The 13,077-nt window shown below is 45.0% G+C and overlaps 1 protein-coding gene across 12 annotated transcripts in view; it reads right to left on the bottom strand.

Moving 5' to 3' along the window:
• Window positions 1-13,077, bottom strand: part of Ankrd36 (ankyrin repeat domain 36) — a 119,938-nt gene that overhangs the window by 77,659 nt on the left and 29,202 nt on the right. For all 12 annotated transcript variants that reach the window (XR_001780072.1, XM_017314823.2, XM_017314820.1 and 9 more), the window contains 3 exons: window positions 4,727-4,849; window positions 4,532-4,635; window positions 2,550-2,607 (listed from right to left, as the gene is read on the bottom strand). Coding sequence is in view for 11 of the 12 variants with exons in the window: in XM_017314823.2 (XP_017170312.1) it covers window positions 2,550-2,607; window positions 4,532-4,635; window positions 4,727-4,849 (285 nt within the window). In the remaining variant the exon portion in view is untranslated. The remainder of the gene's footprint in view (window positions 1-2,549; window positions 2,608-4,531; window positions 4,636-4,726; window positions 4,850-13,077) is intronic.

Below are 13,077 nucleotides of genomic sequence, written 5' to 3'. Positions count from 1 at the left end.
ACTTCGACAGGAGCCAGGGTTCTAGGAGACATGAGAGAACTCCTTCTGTCCGATGTAGGTGAATTATCACCACTGGGGTTCAGACCGCAACTCGACTGGAAACCAGACTATAGCCCAGTGCCCCACAGTTCGGTAGAAAACAATAGATAAATAGATGTTGGGACTGTGTTCTATTAAAATGCTGAACAGTGAAGAAGGCAATTGCCAGAGAGAAGAGACAGCCTACAGAGGGGTTAAAAAAATCTTTGCCAGCTATATATTAGACATTAACTTAATATCTAAGGTATATACTAAAGAACTGCAAAATTTAAACATTAGCAAAAAAAAAAAAAAAAAACAGTCATCCAATCTAACAATGTTCAGCTTTGGTTGATGAACTGAATAGATATTTCTCAGAAGAAGACACACAAAAGATCAACAGACATTTGAAAATGTGCTCAATTAGCTGAGATGGTTGGATTATCATTGTCAACCGGACTGCCTTTAGAAGCATCATGAAAAGTGCTGGGTATGAGGTAATCAGTAGAGTATGGCTGTCTTACCAGGAGCCACCTGCTTAAAGAAAGTTGACTCCCCTTTCCTCAGGAGCCATTAACTCCTATCAATAGGTCCTCCATTAGGAGTTGTGCTAGAATGGTTGATCTGGGTACATTGTGTGCAAGTCTTCTGCACACAGCCACTGCGGTTTGAGTTCATGAATACAACAGTCCTATCATGTCCACATGTCACCATTTTACTCTGGTCCCCTCAGACATGTGGCTCTTAACCACCTGCCTTCTGGAACATGCCCTAAGCCTTGGAGCGAGGGTGTGGTATACATGTCTCAGATCAGCACTCCTCAGACACTTATTCTCTGCACTTCATCAGCTGCACAAAGAAACTCCTCCGAGAGCTTCGCTCACTTATGGGTAGAGAGATGTAGATCTAGAGGGCAATGTAATACTATGTTCATGTATAATGATAATAGTAGGTCCACCCCTGGGGCCTGTGAGCTCCTACCCACAGAACCTTAGCCACATTTACAGTACTAGGCATGTGTTTTCTTGTGTGGAGCATGCTTCACCTCCAATTAGAAAGGAGTTGGTTACCCCCTTAACATTCATGCCATTACTGCGCCCATTGGCCTGTCTTGCCATACTGGTCATTAATTTTAATTGAACAACTTAGAAAACACACTATATTTCATTTGTAATGAAAATATTGATAAGCTGTGAATACATGCCTATGTTTCTACAATGTTCATATTAGTCTGAAAATGGCATCAAAAGAGGGAATAAACTCTTCAAACTAGAATAAAAAGTGCTAGAAGGAAATGCATCCACAGGTGCTCTGCTGCGTAGCCTTTCTTTGCAGACAAAGGCATGTTCCTTGATTATTGTGGTAACTAATTTAATACAGATTTTTTAGACATGAATATTGGATAAGTCATAATAATATAATTTTTAAAATCACAATACTTCTTACTTATCTCAATAATCTTTGCTCAATTTTCACTTTTCTTTACTGTGTGTCATGATGGTTTGAATAAGAACATCCCCCATATATTCATATGTTTGAATGATTGATCTCCAGTTGGTGGAACTGTTTGGGAAGGATTCAGTGGTGTGGCCATGTTGGAGGAGGTGTGTCACTGGGGGTGGGCTCTGAGATTTCTAAAGCCCATGCCATGTGCAGTTAGCTCTCTTTGCTTTCTGCTTGTGGACCAATATGTGAGCTCTCAGCTGCTGCCTGCCGCCTGCTGCCATGTTTCCCACCACGATGTTCATGGATTCTAACTCTCTGGAACCATGAGCTCCAAATTAAACACTTTCTTTTATAAGTTACCTTGGTCATGGTGTTTTGTCAGCAAACTACTTCCCTATCACTATGCATTTCTGGGCCATTACTTCAACTTGAGACCGCCAAGTATTTATTATCTCTTTGGCTTTCATCAAAATTAAAAATAATAATAATAATAACTGCAAGCCAGTTGTGGCGGCACATACTTTTAATTCCAGCACTCAGGAAACAGAGTCAGGAGAATCTCTGTGAGTTCGAGGCCAACCTGGTCCTTATAGTGAGTTCTAGGACAGCCAGGGCTACACAGAACAGAGTTTCTCAACCTTCCTAATGCTGTGGCCCTTTAATACAGTTCCTTGTGTTGTGGTGACCCCCCCAACCATAAAATTAGTTTTGTCCCTCCTTCATAACTGGAATTTTGCTACTGTTTGAATCATAATGTAAATGTCTAATATATGGGATATTTGATATGCGACCCATGAAAGGGTCATTCTACCCCAAAGGGGTTATAACCCATAGGTTGAGAACTGCTGACACACAGAGAGACCATGTCTCAAACAACAACAACCCCCACAACCCCCAACAAAACCCCAAAAAACAAAAAGCAAAAAACCAAAACAAATCAACTACACAAAATTGTCTAGGAAGGTTTTCTCTGACAAACTTTCCACATAAAGATGATGATAGAAAAGGCACCATATAACTTAGGACAAATTCTGAAAACGCTAGATTCAGAACAAGAAAATTAATCTAATAAAACAGCATTTTACCTTAGCATTCTCTCTTGATGGAAGGTCAGGGTCATTGGCACCAGGCTCCTTGAAAGCCCTTCAGGGTGAAACACACAATGGGACATGAGTTCTGGTCTTGAAAATATTCTGGAGTATGGATACTAAATGTGCTTTTATTTGTATATTTAAAAGTTTGTTTTAGTTAAAAAAACAAAACAAAACAAAAACCAAAGCTTTTAGTTACCTCCTCTACCTCCATTCCTCTCATCAAAGAATGACAGACAGCCAAAAATATTCTCAGAGGTTAAAATGATTAGATACTGGGTATACAAATTTCCTCTCAAGATGATTTTTTGCTACATTCAGTGCATGATAACTAACATGATAATACAAAACAAGGTAGGGGCTTTTCTTAATTGGTGATTGATGAGAAAGGGCTCTGCCCACTGTGGGTGGAGCCATTCTTAGCCTAGTGGTCCTGGTTCTATAAGAAAGCAGGCTGAGCAAGCCATGAGGAGCAAGCCAGTCAGCAGCACCCTCCGTGACTTCTGCATCGGCTCCTGCCTCCAGATTCCTGTACCCCTCCATGGCCTCTGCATCAGCTCCTGCCTCCAGATTCCTGCACCCCTCCGTGACCTCTGCATCAGCTCCTGCCTCCAGATTCCTGCCCTGTTCGAGTTCTTGCCCTGACTTCCTTTGATGATGACCAGAGATGTGGAAGTGTAAATAAACCCTTTCTTGCCCCAGTTTGTTTTGGCTGTGGTGTTTCACCAGAGCATAGGGACGCTAAGTCAGCCAAATCTGCAGCCATAACTCCAGCTTCCCTCATCCCTTCCCACAATTGCCTGAAATGATCCGACCAAGCAAGTGCATGATACACTAATGTATTCCTAAAATCAGAATGAAGTTTGCATTGCTCTGGAAATGAAATGGGCCCTTTAATTTGAGCCCACATATGGAGCGTAAACTTGGCTTCCCTTTCTGTTTTGAGCTAGCTTTCTTGGAATTCTCTTTCGAGTAACGTTCAGCTGCTATTATATATGGATCCATGTTCAGTCTTCAGAAATGTTTGATCAAATCTGCAACTGCAGATGAGCCAGCTCCGGGCTTCAGACACTTTGGAAAATATACATTTGAGGCCCAAATAGCAATTTATATGCAGCTTGATTATATGATGGGCCAGAAACAGCCACGGTCTGAGAGGCCGTGGGTGTCCTGAGAGGCCAAGGGGCAGGGTGGAGAAGCTGAGCTCAAAGACATTACTCAAAGGCACACAGAGAGTTCAGCCAGAAAGCACCAAAATATGAGAGAAAACATTGAAAGCGCTTTCCCTGTGTCCCTCCAGTTTCAACAGACCCGCTTGCTAGGGCAAGAAGGGGAAGATGGGAAAAATTGAGGTGTTTAGCATTTTTTGCCTGGTCTATGATGATCATACACTATTTTCTAAAGAAAGATGGACAAAGATGTCTGCCAGGATGTGCAGGCCCTGGGTTAGTGTGAAGTGTTTGGTTTTGGAACTGCAGTTTTCTCCTGGTTTTTGTCTCCTTCCCTCCCTTCCGTTCTTCCTTTTCTCCCTCCTTCCTTCTTTCCTGCCTTCCTGCGGTGCTGGGGGTGGACTACAGGTGCTTTCTAACACAAGGCCATTGCACTACCAATGAGCAGCACTCCAGTCCTAGGATTTTGGAGACAGAATCTGGCTAGGGCTGGCTTTAAATTCATGACTGTCTCCACCTCCAGTGCTGGGTTACAGGTACCCATCAGCATGCCTGCTGCACACCTGTAGAGTCTGGGATGGGGAAAATGAGCCAAGCAGATGTGTAGGCCTTACACGCTATTAGATGGTACAGACACTCACAAAATGAGGGTGACACCCACAGGCCAATGTGGGATTGAACATAAAACTGCAAACTATCTGATTACTGTGCTAATTTTTTCTATAAATCTAACATGCCTGGTGCACGGGGCTCTCACCCTTCTGATGGCAGTGAGCTGGTTTTACTCAGAGAAATGAGAGCCTGTACCTGGTCTGCAGCTGCTGCTGTGTCTGTATGTTTGCCTCCTTTCCCGGCAAGGCTGCACCCTGCTGTTTGCTCTCTAGAGGAACTGATCGGGATTCCATGTCTTCCTGTATTAAAAAACAAAATGTAAGTCGTTTAAAAAACACAGCATTACATACTTTTCGGCTAAGTTTAAAATCTTGTTAAAGCCAGCTTTACCCTCCATTCGGTTGGGTTGTAGACTGCTGGCTGCCTGGAGAACTTAATGGGTTCAGGCCAATCTGCCGGATAGCCAGCCCAGAGGTTGGACTCGGTGAGCACGGGAGACTGGACCACGGGAGGCTGCATGGAAAAGCAGAAGAGGGTGCCTGAGACTCTGAGCATCCACACCCTGATCCCCACCTGCCGTTCACATCACTGCTGGGAGGAGTTATACAGGCAGTGCATGCCACAACTGGCTGCAGCAACACCTGTGAGTGAGCCTTCCATGCCACTTAGAACCACAGTCTCAGCGAGCATCAGGCAGAAAGACAACAAAGAGAAATGCCTGATGTGCAGGCTGCATTAGACCTGGGACATCCAGAAGGAACACTTTGGTCTTAGAACTCTTTCTCAACTGGGAGGGCACACAGACTTGTGATCAGGCCACACCCCCACCTGTGGCATCTGGAAACAAATGCAGAGGAAGGAAGAAGAAGGCCTTCCCTAGTACAAGCGCTGCTGTAGGCATAACACCACATCTGATTGTAATTGCTTATTTTTATTTTAATCTTTTATTTTTAATGGTTTAGAATTTATACATTTGGACTTTGATGCTGTATTTTAATGATTTATTTATGTTTATAAGTGTTTTGCTTGTATATATGTCTGTATACCCGGTGCATATCTGGTATCCATGGAGGTCACAAGAGGGCATTGTACCCCCAGGGATTGGAGTTATGGATGGTTGTAGGGTACCATGCAGGTGCTGGGAATGGAACCTGTGTCCTCTGCAAAAGAAATAAAGGGCTTGTCTTAGTCGGGGTTTCTATTCCTGCACAAACATCATGACCAAGAAGCAAGTTGGGGAGGAAAGGGTTTATTCAGCTTACACTTCCACACTGCTGTTCATCACCAAAAGAAGTCAGGACTGGAACTCAAGCAGGTCAGGAAGCAGGAGCTGATGCAGAGGCCATGGAGGGATGTTCCTTACTGGCTTGCTTCCCCTGGCTTTCTCAGCCTGCTCTCTTATAGAACCCAAGATAAACAGCCAAGAGATGGTCCCACCCACAAGGGGCCTTTCCCCCTTGATCACTAATTGAGAAAATGCCCCACAGCTGGATCTCATGGAGGCATTTCCCCAACTGAAGCTCCTTTCTCTGTGATAACTCCAGCCTGTGTCAAGTTGACGCACAAAACTTGCCAGTACAGGGCTCTTTAACAGGTCTGAACATGGTGCCAGTAGGTTTTGCTCTTTTCCATTTCCTCTCCCTCACTACAGCATTAGATTACATTCATATAGCTAACCCCCAAGGTCCATTCCTTATTTGGCCATTGACTCACTGAGACTAAACACTAAGGTCCATCAGTCAAACATCATTATTTGGCTACATTGGTTCACCTGTCCAATCAGGATTTACTACCTCATCCTAGCACAGACTCCCCCTTTTCTCCCTTAAGCCCACTCTTGCAGAGACACCTGCAGTAGCCTTTGTCCAATTCCCTGGCATCACCCCTTCCTCTCAACACCTCCCAGAAAACCCTGCTGGTCCCTTTGGGATTAGCACTCTCCTTTGTACTGAGAACTTGGTGTTTGGGTGTGTTCTGTGCCAACTCCAAGGCCGCCTACATTGCTGCATGCCTTGGCTGGGTCTACACCACCCCCCACTCCAGTTCCCACACTTCCCAGAGCATCTGGTTTCTGCTCCCTTCATCCAACAGGGGCCAATGAGTGAGTTTCTCCCTATTCGTATCTTAAACATTCCCCAAGACGTCAGGAGATGACCACTGTGCATCTGGGAAATCTCCTGAAGATGCCAGCTCACAGCCAACATCACTGGTGCTAAGATCTTAGCATTCAAGAATGGTCCTCATGCTTCCTAGATACCAAACACAATGACAGCCTTTACGGTTTTGGGCGCACACAGACAGATAGGATGTCCCTACCTCCCCTCTCTACACATTTTCTGTCTCCATGTGCCCCTCTGCCAGCTTCTACCCCTGCTCCAAGCTTTCTGGCCACTCTCTGTTTCCCTTCTCTTGTGGGCAATTATTGGCCGCCAAAACCTGCACAGCCACACTGACTGACCAGTTCTTGGGCTCCATCCCCTTGGCCAGTCATGGCTGTTCCAATGTCTCCCCGTGCAATAATACCACAGCTGCTGCCGCCTTGGCCACGCAGCTCTAGGGGCCCGCTACAGCTATAGTGACTATACCGCTCAAACGCACTGCACAGACACACACACCATACACCCACACCCACACCCACACCCACCCCACACACACACAAAACCACCACCACGACCTGTCTGTCACCTCTGTCCCTGCTATCCAGTGCCAAAGCCTTAGCCTGCTCTGCCTCTCCCCTCTTCCAGTCCTGAAGCCACACTCTCTACCTTTGATAAGCCCTCCCTTCCACCCCGCTGATCTCAATCTTGGCCTTTTCAAACCCCATCTTCCACCTCCCTCCATTTCCCAATTTAACCCTTTGCCATCCCCCTGGGACCTGCAGGCCTGCCGGCCGGAGGACTATGCTGTCTCTGATCTTGCCTGCAGTCTACTCAGCCTGCTTCTGATCTCAGATTAATCCAAAAGTTCTCTCTCCCTCCATGGAGCCGCCTGCTCTGTCTTCCCTCTGGTGGAGCTCCTCCTTCGGCTTACACAAACAAATAATCCCTAAAACTTTCATGTCTTGCTCTGTTCTACACTCCCAAAGGTCTCTTAGCTCCAATTTCAACTCTTAAAAATCCTTTAGCTTCTAAACTGTTAGGGTTAAGGCTAAAATCAGACCTACTTCAGAGATGACCCTCAAACTCTTCAGAGATCTGTTGAATGTGGCATTTAAAACATTTATACTTCCCATTATAGAGACATGCCAGCTCTTAATGAACCATATGGTCTTCAAAAGAGATAGGACACAGCTCCTTCTGAACTATGGTAAGGCTAACCACTGGACAAATCTGCCCTATGCCTTGCTGCTGCCAGGATTCTGCCCAAACTAAACACTTTGGATTGATTGACCCACTCTGCCTGGTCAAAGCAAGGCTAATTTCCTCAAGTTCCTCTGCCAAGAACTCTTCCAGGCCGGGGTCTGACAGCAAAAGGCTCAGTACTCTCTAGGACCCCAAAGACCTATGACCACTGCCCAGCCTCTGAAACCATGGGCTAACCTGGTAGGCAGGTAATGGACCAGCCTCTGTTATTTTAATTGGTTGATAAACCAGTCGGATTACAACTCCTGCTGTAACTCAGCCTTCCCGGGGTCTCTGATGACACTGAGTGGCCTGTCCACACCCACACTTTTGAGGGTAGGGTCTCACTTCTTGAGTCAGGTTCCCACATCACATTCCTCCTAGATACAGGGGCAACTTTTTCAGTCCTAAGAGAATTCTGGGGTTCCACTGACCCCTTTTCTGCTATGTAGTCCCCAACCTTTACACTATTCTACCCACTGTTCCTGGTGGCACTACTCGTGTCTCAGTCCTTAGACCTTAGAGATGCTTTCTTCTCTCCCTCACAGCTAAGTCCTCCAGAGCCCTCCACACTCCATCCTTAGCGTCCCTTTTCCATGCCTTTCTCATCCCTCCTACCTTTTCACTCACTAAGAGAAGTCTTTTCCAAAATTAACGTAAAGGTTGCCTTCTACCCTGACAACCACTCCCAAGACACTGCCCTGAGTTCCCTTCCTCAGCCTGCACACTCTCCCATTCTCCAAAATTCCCCCCTGCACTTAAAGACCCTTATGCCTACCTCTCTAACCCTCCCTCCCCAGTCTTAGAGGCCTCAAACCCATCATTCAATCCCTTTTATCCAAAGGGTTTCTACGCCCTACCTGTTCACCCTACAGTACTCCCAGATCAGTGGAAAAAAATAATGGAACTCCTACTTAGTCCAAGACACTCCATAAACACTGCTGTTGTCCTTTTTCACCCGGTAACCCCCAGACACTCACGCACACACGAGCACAGAGGAGGGGGCACTCAATTATACATAAGTAAATGAGTGATCTTTTTTAAACTGCTGCAGGTGAGGCTGGGAAGTGGTTCAGTTGCTAAGGTGCTGGCCTCTCGGGCATCAGATCCTGACTTCGAGATAAGAGAGCCCTTGTAACCAAGGTGATATAGCACGCTTTTGGGTTCCAGTGCTGGGAGACAGAAACAGGAGGGTTCCCAGAGCTTGCTAGGCAGACAGTCTAGCCACGGGAAAACTCTTCGTTTAGAGTTCAACAAAATAAAACAAGGTCAAGAACAATTAAGGGAAACTCAGTGCTAACCTCAGGCTTACATAAACACCCCACCCCACCCCCAATGCACCGACTCGGTTTTAAGCCAACTAATCCATCTCTTGGGCTGAGAGATGGATCAGTTGGGAAGTGCTTACTGGCCTAACCTGAGTTCAGACCTCAGCACCCACATGAAAGCTATGTGGACATGGCAGTAGGAATGTTGTTGGTCTTCTGTTTGGATCAGTTTCCTAGGTCCTGAGACCTGAGTGACTGTAGCCATGATGTGCAAATGACCTGCTATTGTCCTAACCTAAGACCTGCTGCTGGATACAGCAGCATACATCTTTAATACCAGCACTGGGGAGGCATAGAGTTCCAGGCCAGCCAGAGCTGTATAAGACTCTGTCTCAAAGGAGGAGGAGGAGGAGGGGGGGAGGAGGAGGAGGAGGAAGAGAAGGAAGAGGAGGAGGGGGGAGGAGGAAGGAGAAGAGGAGTCGAGGAAGAGGGAGAAGAAAGAAAAAGGAATAAGGCTTAGAGAGATGCATACCTAAGAAATTTTAAGTTAACTGTGAGAATCCTAGAGACCATCATTTTAAGCAATGCATTTCAGAAACTACTTCCTAATTCTCTACATATGCAGAGCTTAATTTATATGTAATAATGCTAATTCCATTTCATAGAAATCTAAAGAAGTATGTGGGGGGGGGGGATGAGCAGAAAGGGACCATGGTGGGGGGTGGGGAAGGAGTTCTTCAAGATGGTTATGGGTAGGAAACTAGAATAAAAGCCTGCAACAGAATACCTATGAAATGAAAGCAGCTGTTAAGTGGGGTGAGGAGTGAGAGGTGCAGTCAGTGGGCAAGAGGATCACAAAGCCCAACATGGTAGTGATTGAGAGTGTCCCCCACAGTCTCGGGCCTCTGAGTACATGGTCTCCAGTTGGTGGCTGTTCCGGGGGTTTAGGTGGCACAGCCTTGCTGGAGGCAGTGCATCACTGAGCTGGGCTTTGAGACCAGTTTGCTCCCTCCCTGCTTTGTGCTCTCAGCTTCCTGCTGCCATGCCTGCCACTTCTTATGCATCAGCTCCACCATCATGAATGCTTGTCCCTCTGGAACCATAAGCCAAAATAAACTCCATCTTCCTTAAGTCACAGCCAACACAAAACTAATACGAAGGAAAATGTGACAACCCTTTAAGAAAATGCACCGGCTTATATCCTAATATTAAAAATTAATAATTCTTACTATAAAAGACCCTGTGCCTATAAACATGTGATGTACACAAGAAATAATGACAATCTGAATTCCATCTGCCTTGCTGCCTTCCCACCATGCTGTCCCTCTGGGCTGCACCTTTCTCTCTCTCTCTCTCTCTCTCTCTCTCTCTCTCTCTCTCTCTCTCTCTCTCTCTCTCTCTCTCTCTCCAGACCTCCCTGTACACACTTGCTGTTTCCCAGAACCTGCACTTCTGTCACGGTATTTTTTTCATGTGATTTTGGTGTTCTGTTTGTTTTCCCATTTACCAAAAGAGGCTTCATGAGGGCAAGGGTGCTCTCTCTCTCTCTCCATATGTATGTATATATATATATATATATATATATATATATATATATATATTACTGCAAACTTCAGCACATGACGATAAAGATTTTGAATATTTTATTAAATCAATATGCGTCATCATCTGAACAGCAAAGCAACTCAGTGTGTCATCCAGAGCCCATTTTTGTCTCGTGGAGTGATATATCCCTCAAAACATTCCATGCTCGCCTGTTTGAGAATGGACACAACACTCGGCAGTGTAGGTCACTACTAAAGAGCCTCATGGCAAGCATCAATGTTTGAGGGAACAGCATCTTGGGGACACGCTCACTTGGTTCCTTCAGTCTGGGGTGTCTGCACCCCGTACCCCAAGGCCAAGAGTTCACTCCTCATAGCTTACCAAAGAATTTAAGTTAACGACCTGCTGTGTTTACCGGAATGGTTTCTTGAGGCAAAATGTGTAAGTCTGCCTCTGAGTAGCATCTGCCTCCGATGTACTCACTGGGTTCATAGCACATACAGGATGTTGCTTCTCGGTGTATGAAAGAGTTAAGACAAATGGTTACAAGAGTTCCTCTCTTCCTCAGAGACAGAAGGCAACAATACCCCTGGGACAAAAGTCAATCAACAAAGCTACATAGAAGTTAGTGAACAAAATGTTGTAACTAAATAAGCAAAGACTTGACACAAAGATGGACCAAAAGACACTAAAACCATTTGTATAAGAAAAAGAAAATGAGACCAGTGGCAAGTCGTTTTCAAAGGGAAGGGGAAGAAACAAAAAAAAAAAAAAGTTAACCATCCCCTGACTACTTGGGCACAGGGCTCTCTGTAATGCAGCTCTAATGTGTAGCAATGACCGCTAAAAGGTGGTGATATCTATGAATGGTTCTGAGTTGAAATAACTGGGATCACTTTTGTTCCACCGCTCACTACACAGGTCTCATATTCTAGAGCCTCCTTCTCTCAGCCCTTTGGCTCACAGGAATCTACCTATTCTCCCAGTCAAGGGAGACAGGCCGGAGAGGCCAGGTCTGTTGCTAGAGGAGGGGTGGAGCCCTGGGTTTCCCTGGCTTCGGCTTTCTTTCTGTGTTGTTTACTGGATGCTATTGTTCTTACTGGGATGGGAGACCAGACAGCAAAGGAAAATGACATAAAGTTACAAAGGGCAAGGAAATGGCATGCCCAAGGGTTTCTGTTATTGTTACATGACATTTGAAGCACCCAGAAGACAAGCGTGAATGCTCCCACTAGAAAAAAGAAATAAAATGACTTGAAGAGCATATGGGTTTAAGAGCCCTGACTTGTGAAATATACACTAAACTGAGAAAATTAAATAACACAGGCCTGCATAAAACTAAACTTAAAAATGAAAATGAGAAGGTGGGAACAGACAAGGTTTTCAATCATGTGATTATATATTTTACAACATATCCTGGCACTGAGGACAGAAAATGTATACTTAGAATAACATATACAAGTAATTGCTCACATATGAATGCACATTGCTATACATAATGAAAATATCTCAGTATAAAACAAGAATTGAAAATATTACAAAACCACAGAATTTTTTAAAAGAAAATGCTACAAGAAAGCTCCTTTTGAAAATCATTCCTAAGTGTTTACACAGTGAGGCAGGAAAGCAGGACTGTCACTGTTCTTCTAGACTTCAGGTCAGCAAAAAATATCACCTGAGCCACCTGATGTGTTTTTTTTTTAATTAAAAAAGGTTATTAATGTGAATGAATGTGTTGCCTGCAGGTATCTATGCACATTGCATTGTGTCTGATGGCAGAACAGGGCACTAGATCCCTTGGAACTGGAGTTAGAGTGTAAGCTGCCACACGGTGCTGAGAAGGGACCACTGAGCCAACTCCCCAGCCCTGAGCTGTACAGTCTAAGGAAATACAAGCAACATATTGAGAACTGACCTCAAGATACCTTTAAAATATACACATGTGTCAGGACAATTAAGCTTTTTTTTTCGGGTGTCGGGGGTCGAGACAGGGTTTCTCTGTATAGCCCTGGCTGTCCTGGAACTCACTTTGTAGACCAGGCTGGCCTCGAACTCAGAAATCCACCTGCCTCTGCCTCTGCCTCCCGAGTGCTGGGATTAAAGGCATGTGCCACCATGCCTGGCCCAATTAAGCTTTTTGAGTGTCATTATGATATCGTAAGAAAAAACAAAATCCTATTTTAAAATTATCCAATCTGGTTTTCCTATGCCTAAGCAGATACTAATGGATCAGATTTCCTAATTGTGCCACAATGTGTAAATATAGGTTAAAACTGAACAAATGATCTAATAAGTACCACGAATTTGCCACCATTAAAATAGCACATTTGTTAGTTTTCACACACTTTCCAAATCCTTAGCAATTTGGACCCAGTAGCCATCCTGAGAAGGAACAGTGTGTGTGTGTGTGTGTGTGTGTGTGTGTGTGTGTGTGTGTGTGTGTGTGTGTTGGGGGTTGGGAGGGAATCACCAAGAGGCGTGAATTCTCCAGCTACAGGCCAGGAGATCAGGCACAGGGGTTGTTCAAGCCCCAAATTACATGCACTTAGCTCTGGATTCAAATGGCATTTTACAGTTTAAAAGGCAA

The sequence above is a fragment of the Mus musculus genome, chromosome 11 (genome assembly GCF_000001635.26).
Source record: "Mus musculus strain C57BL/6J chromosome 11, GRCm38.p6 C57BL/6J".
Taxonomy (NCBI): Eukaryota; Metazoa; Chordata; class Mammalia; order Rodentia; family Muridae; genus Mus; species Mus musculus.
This window is presented reverse-complemented; position numbering and strand designations above follow the sequence as displayed.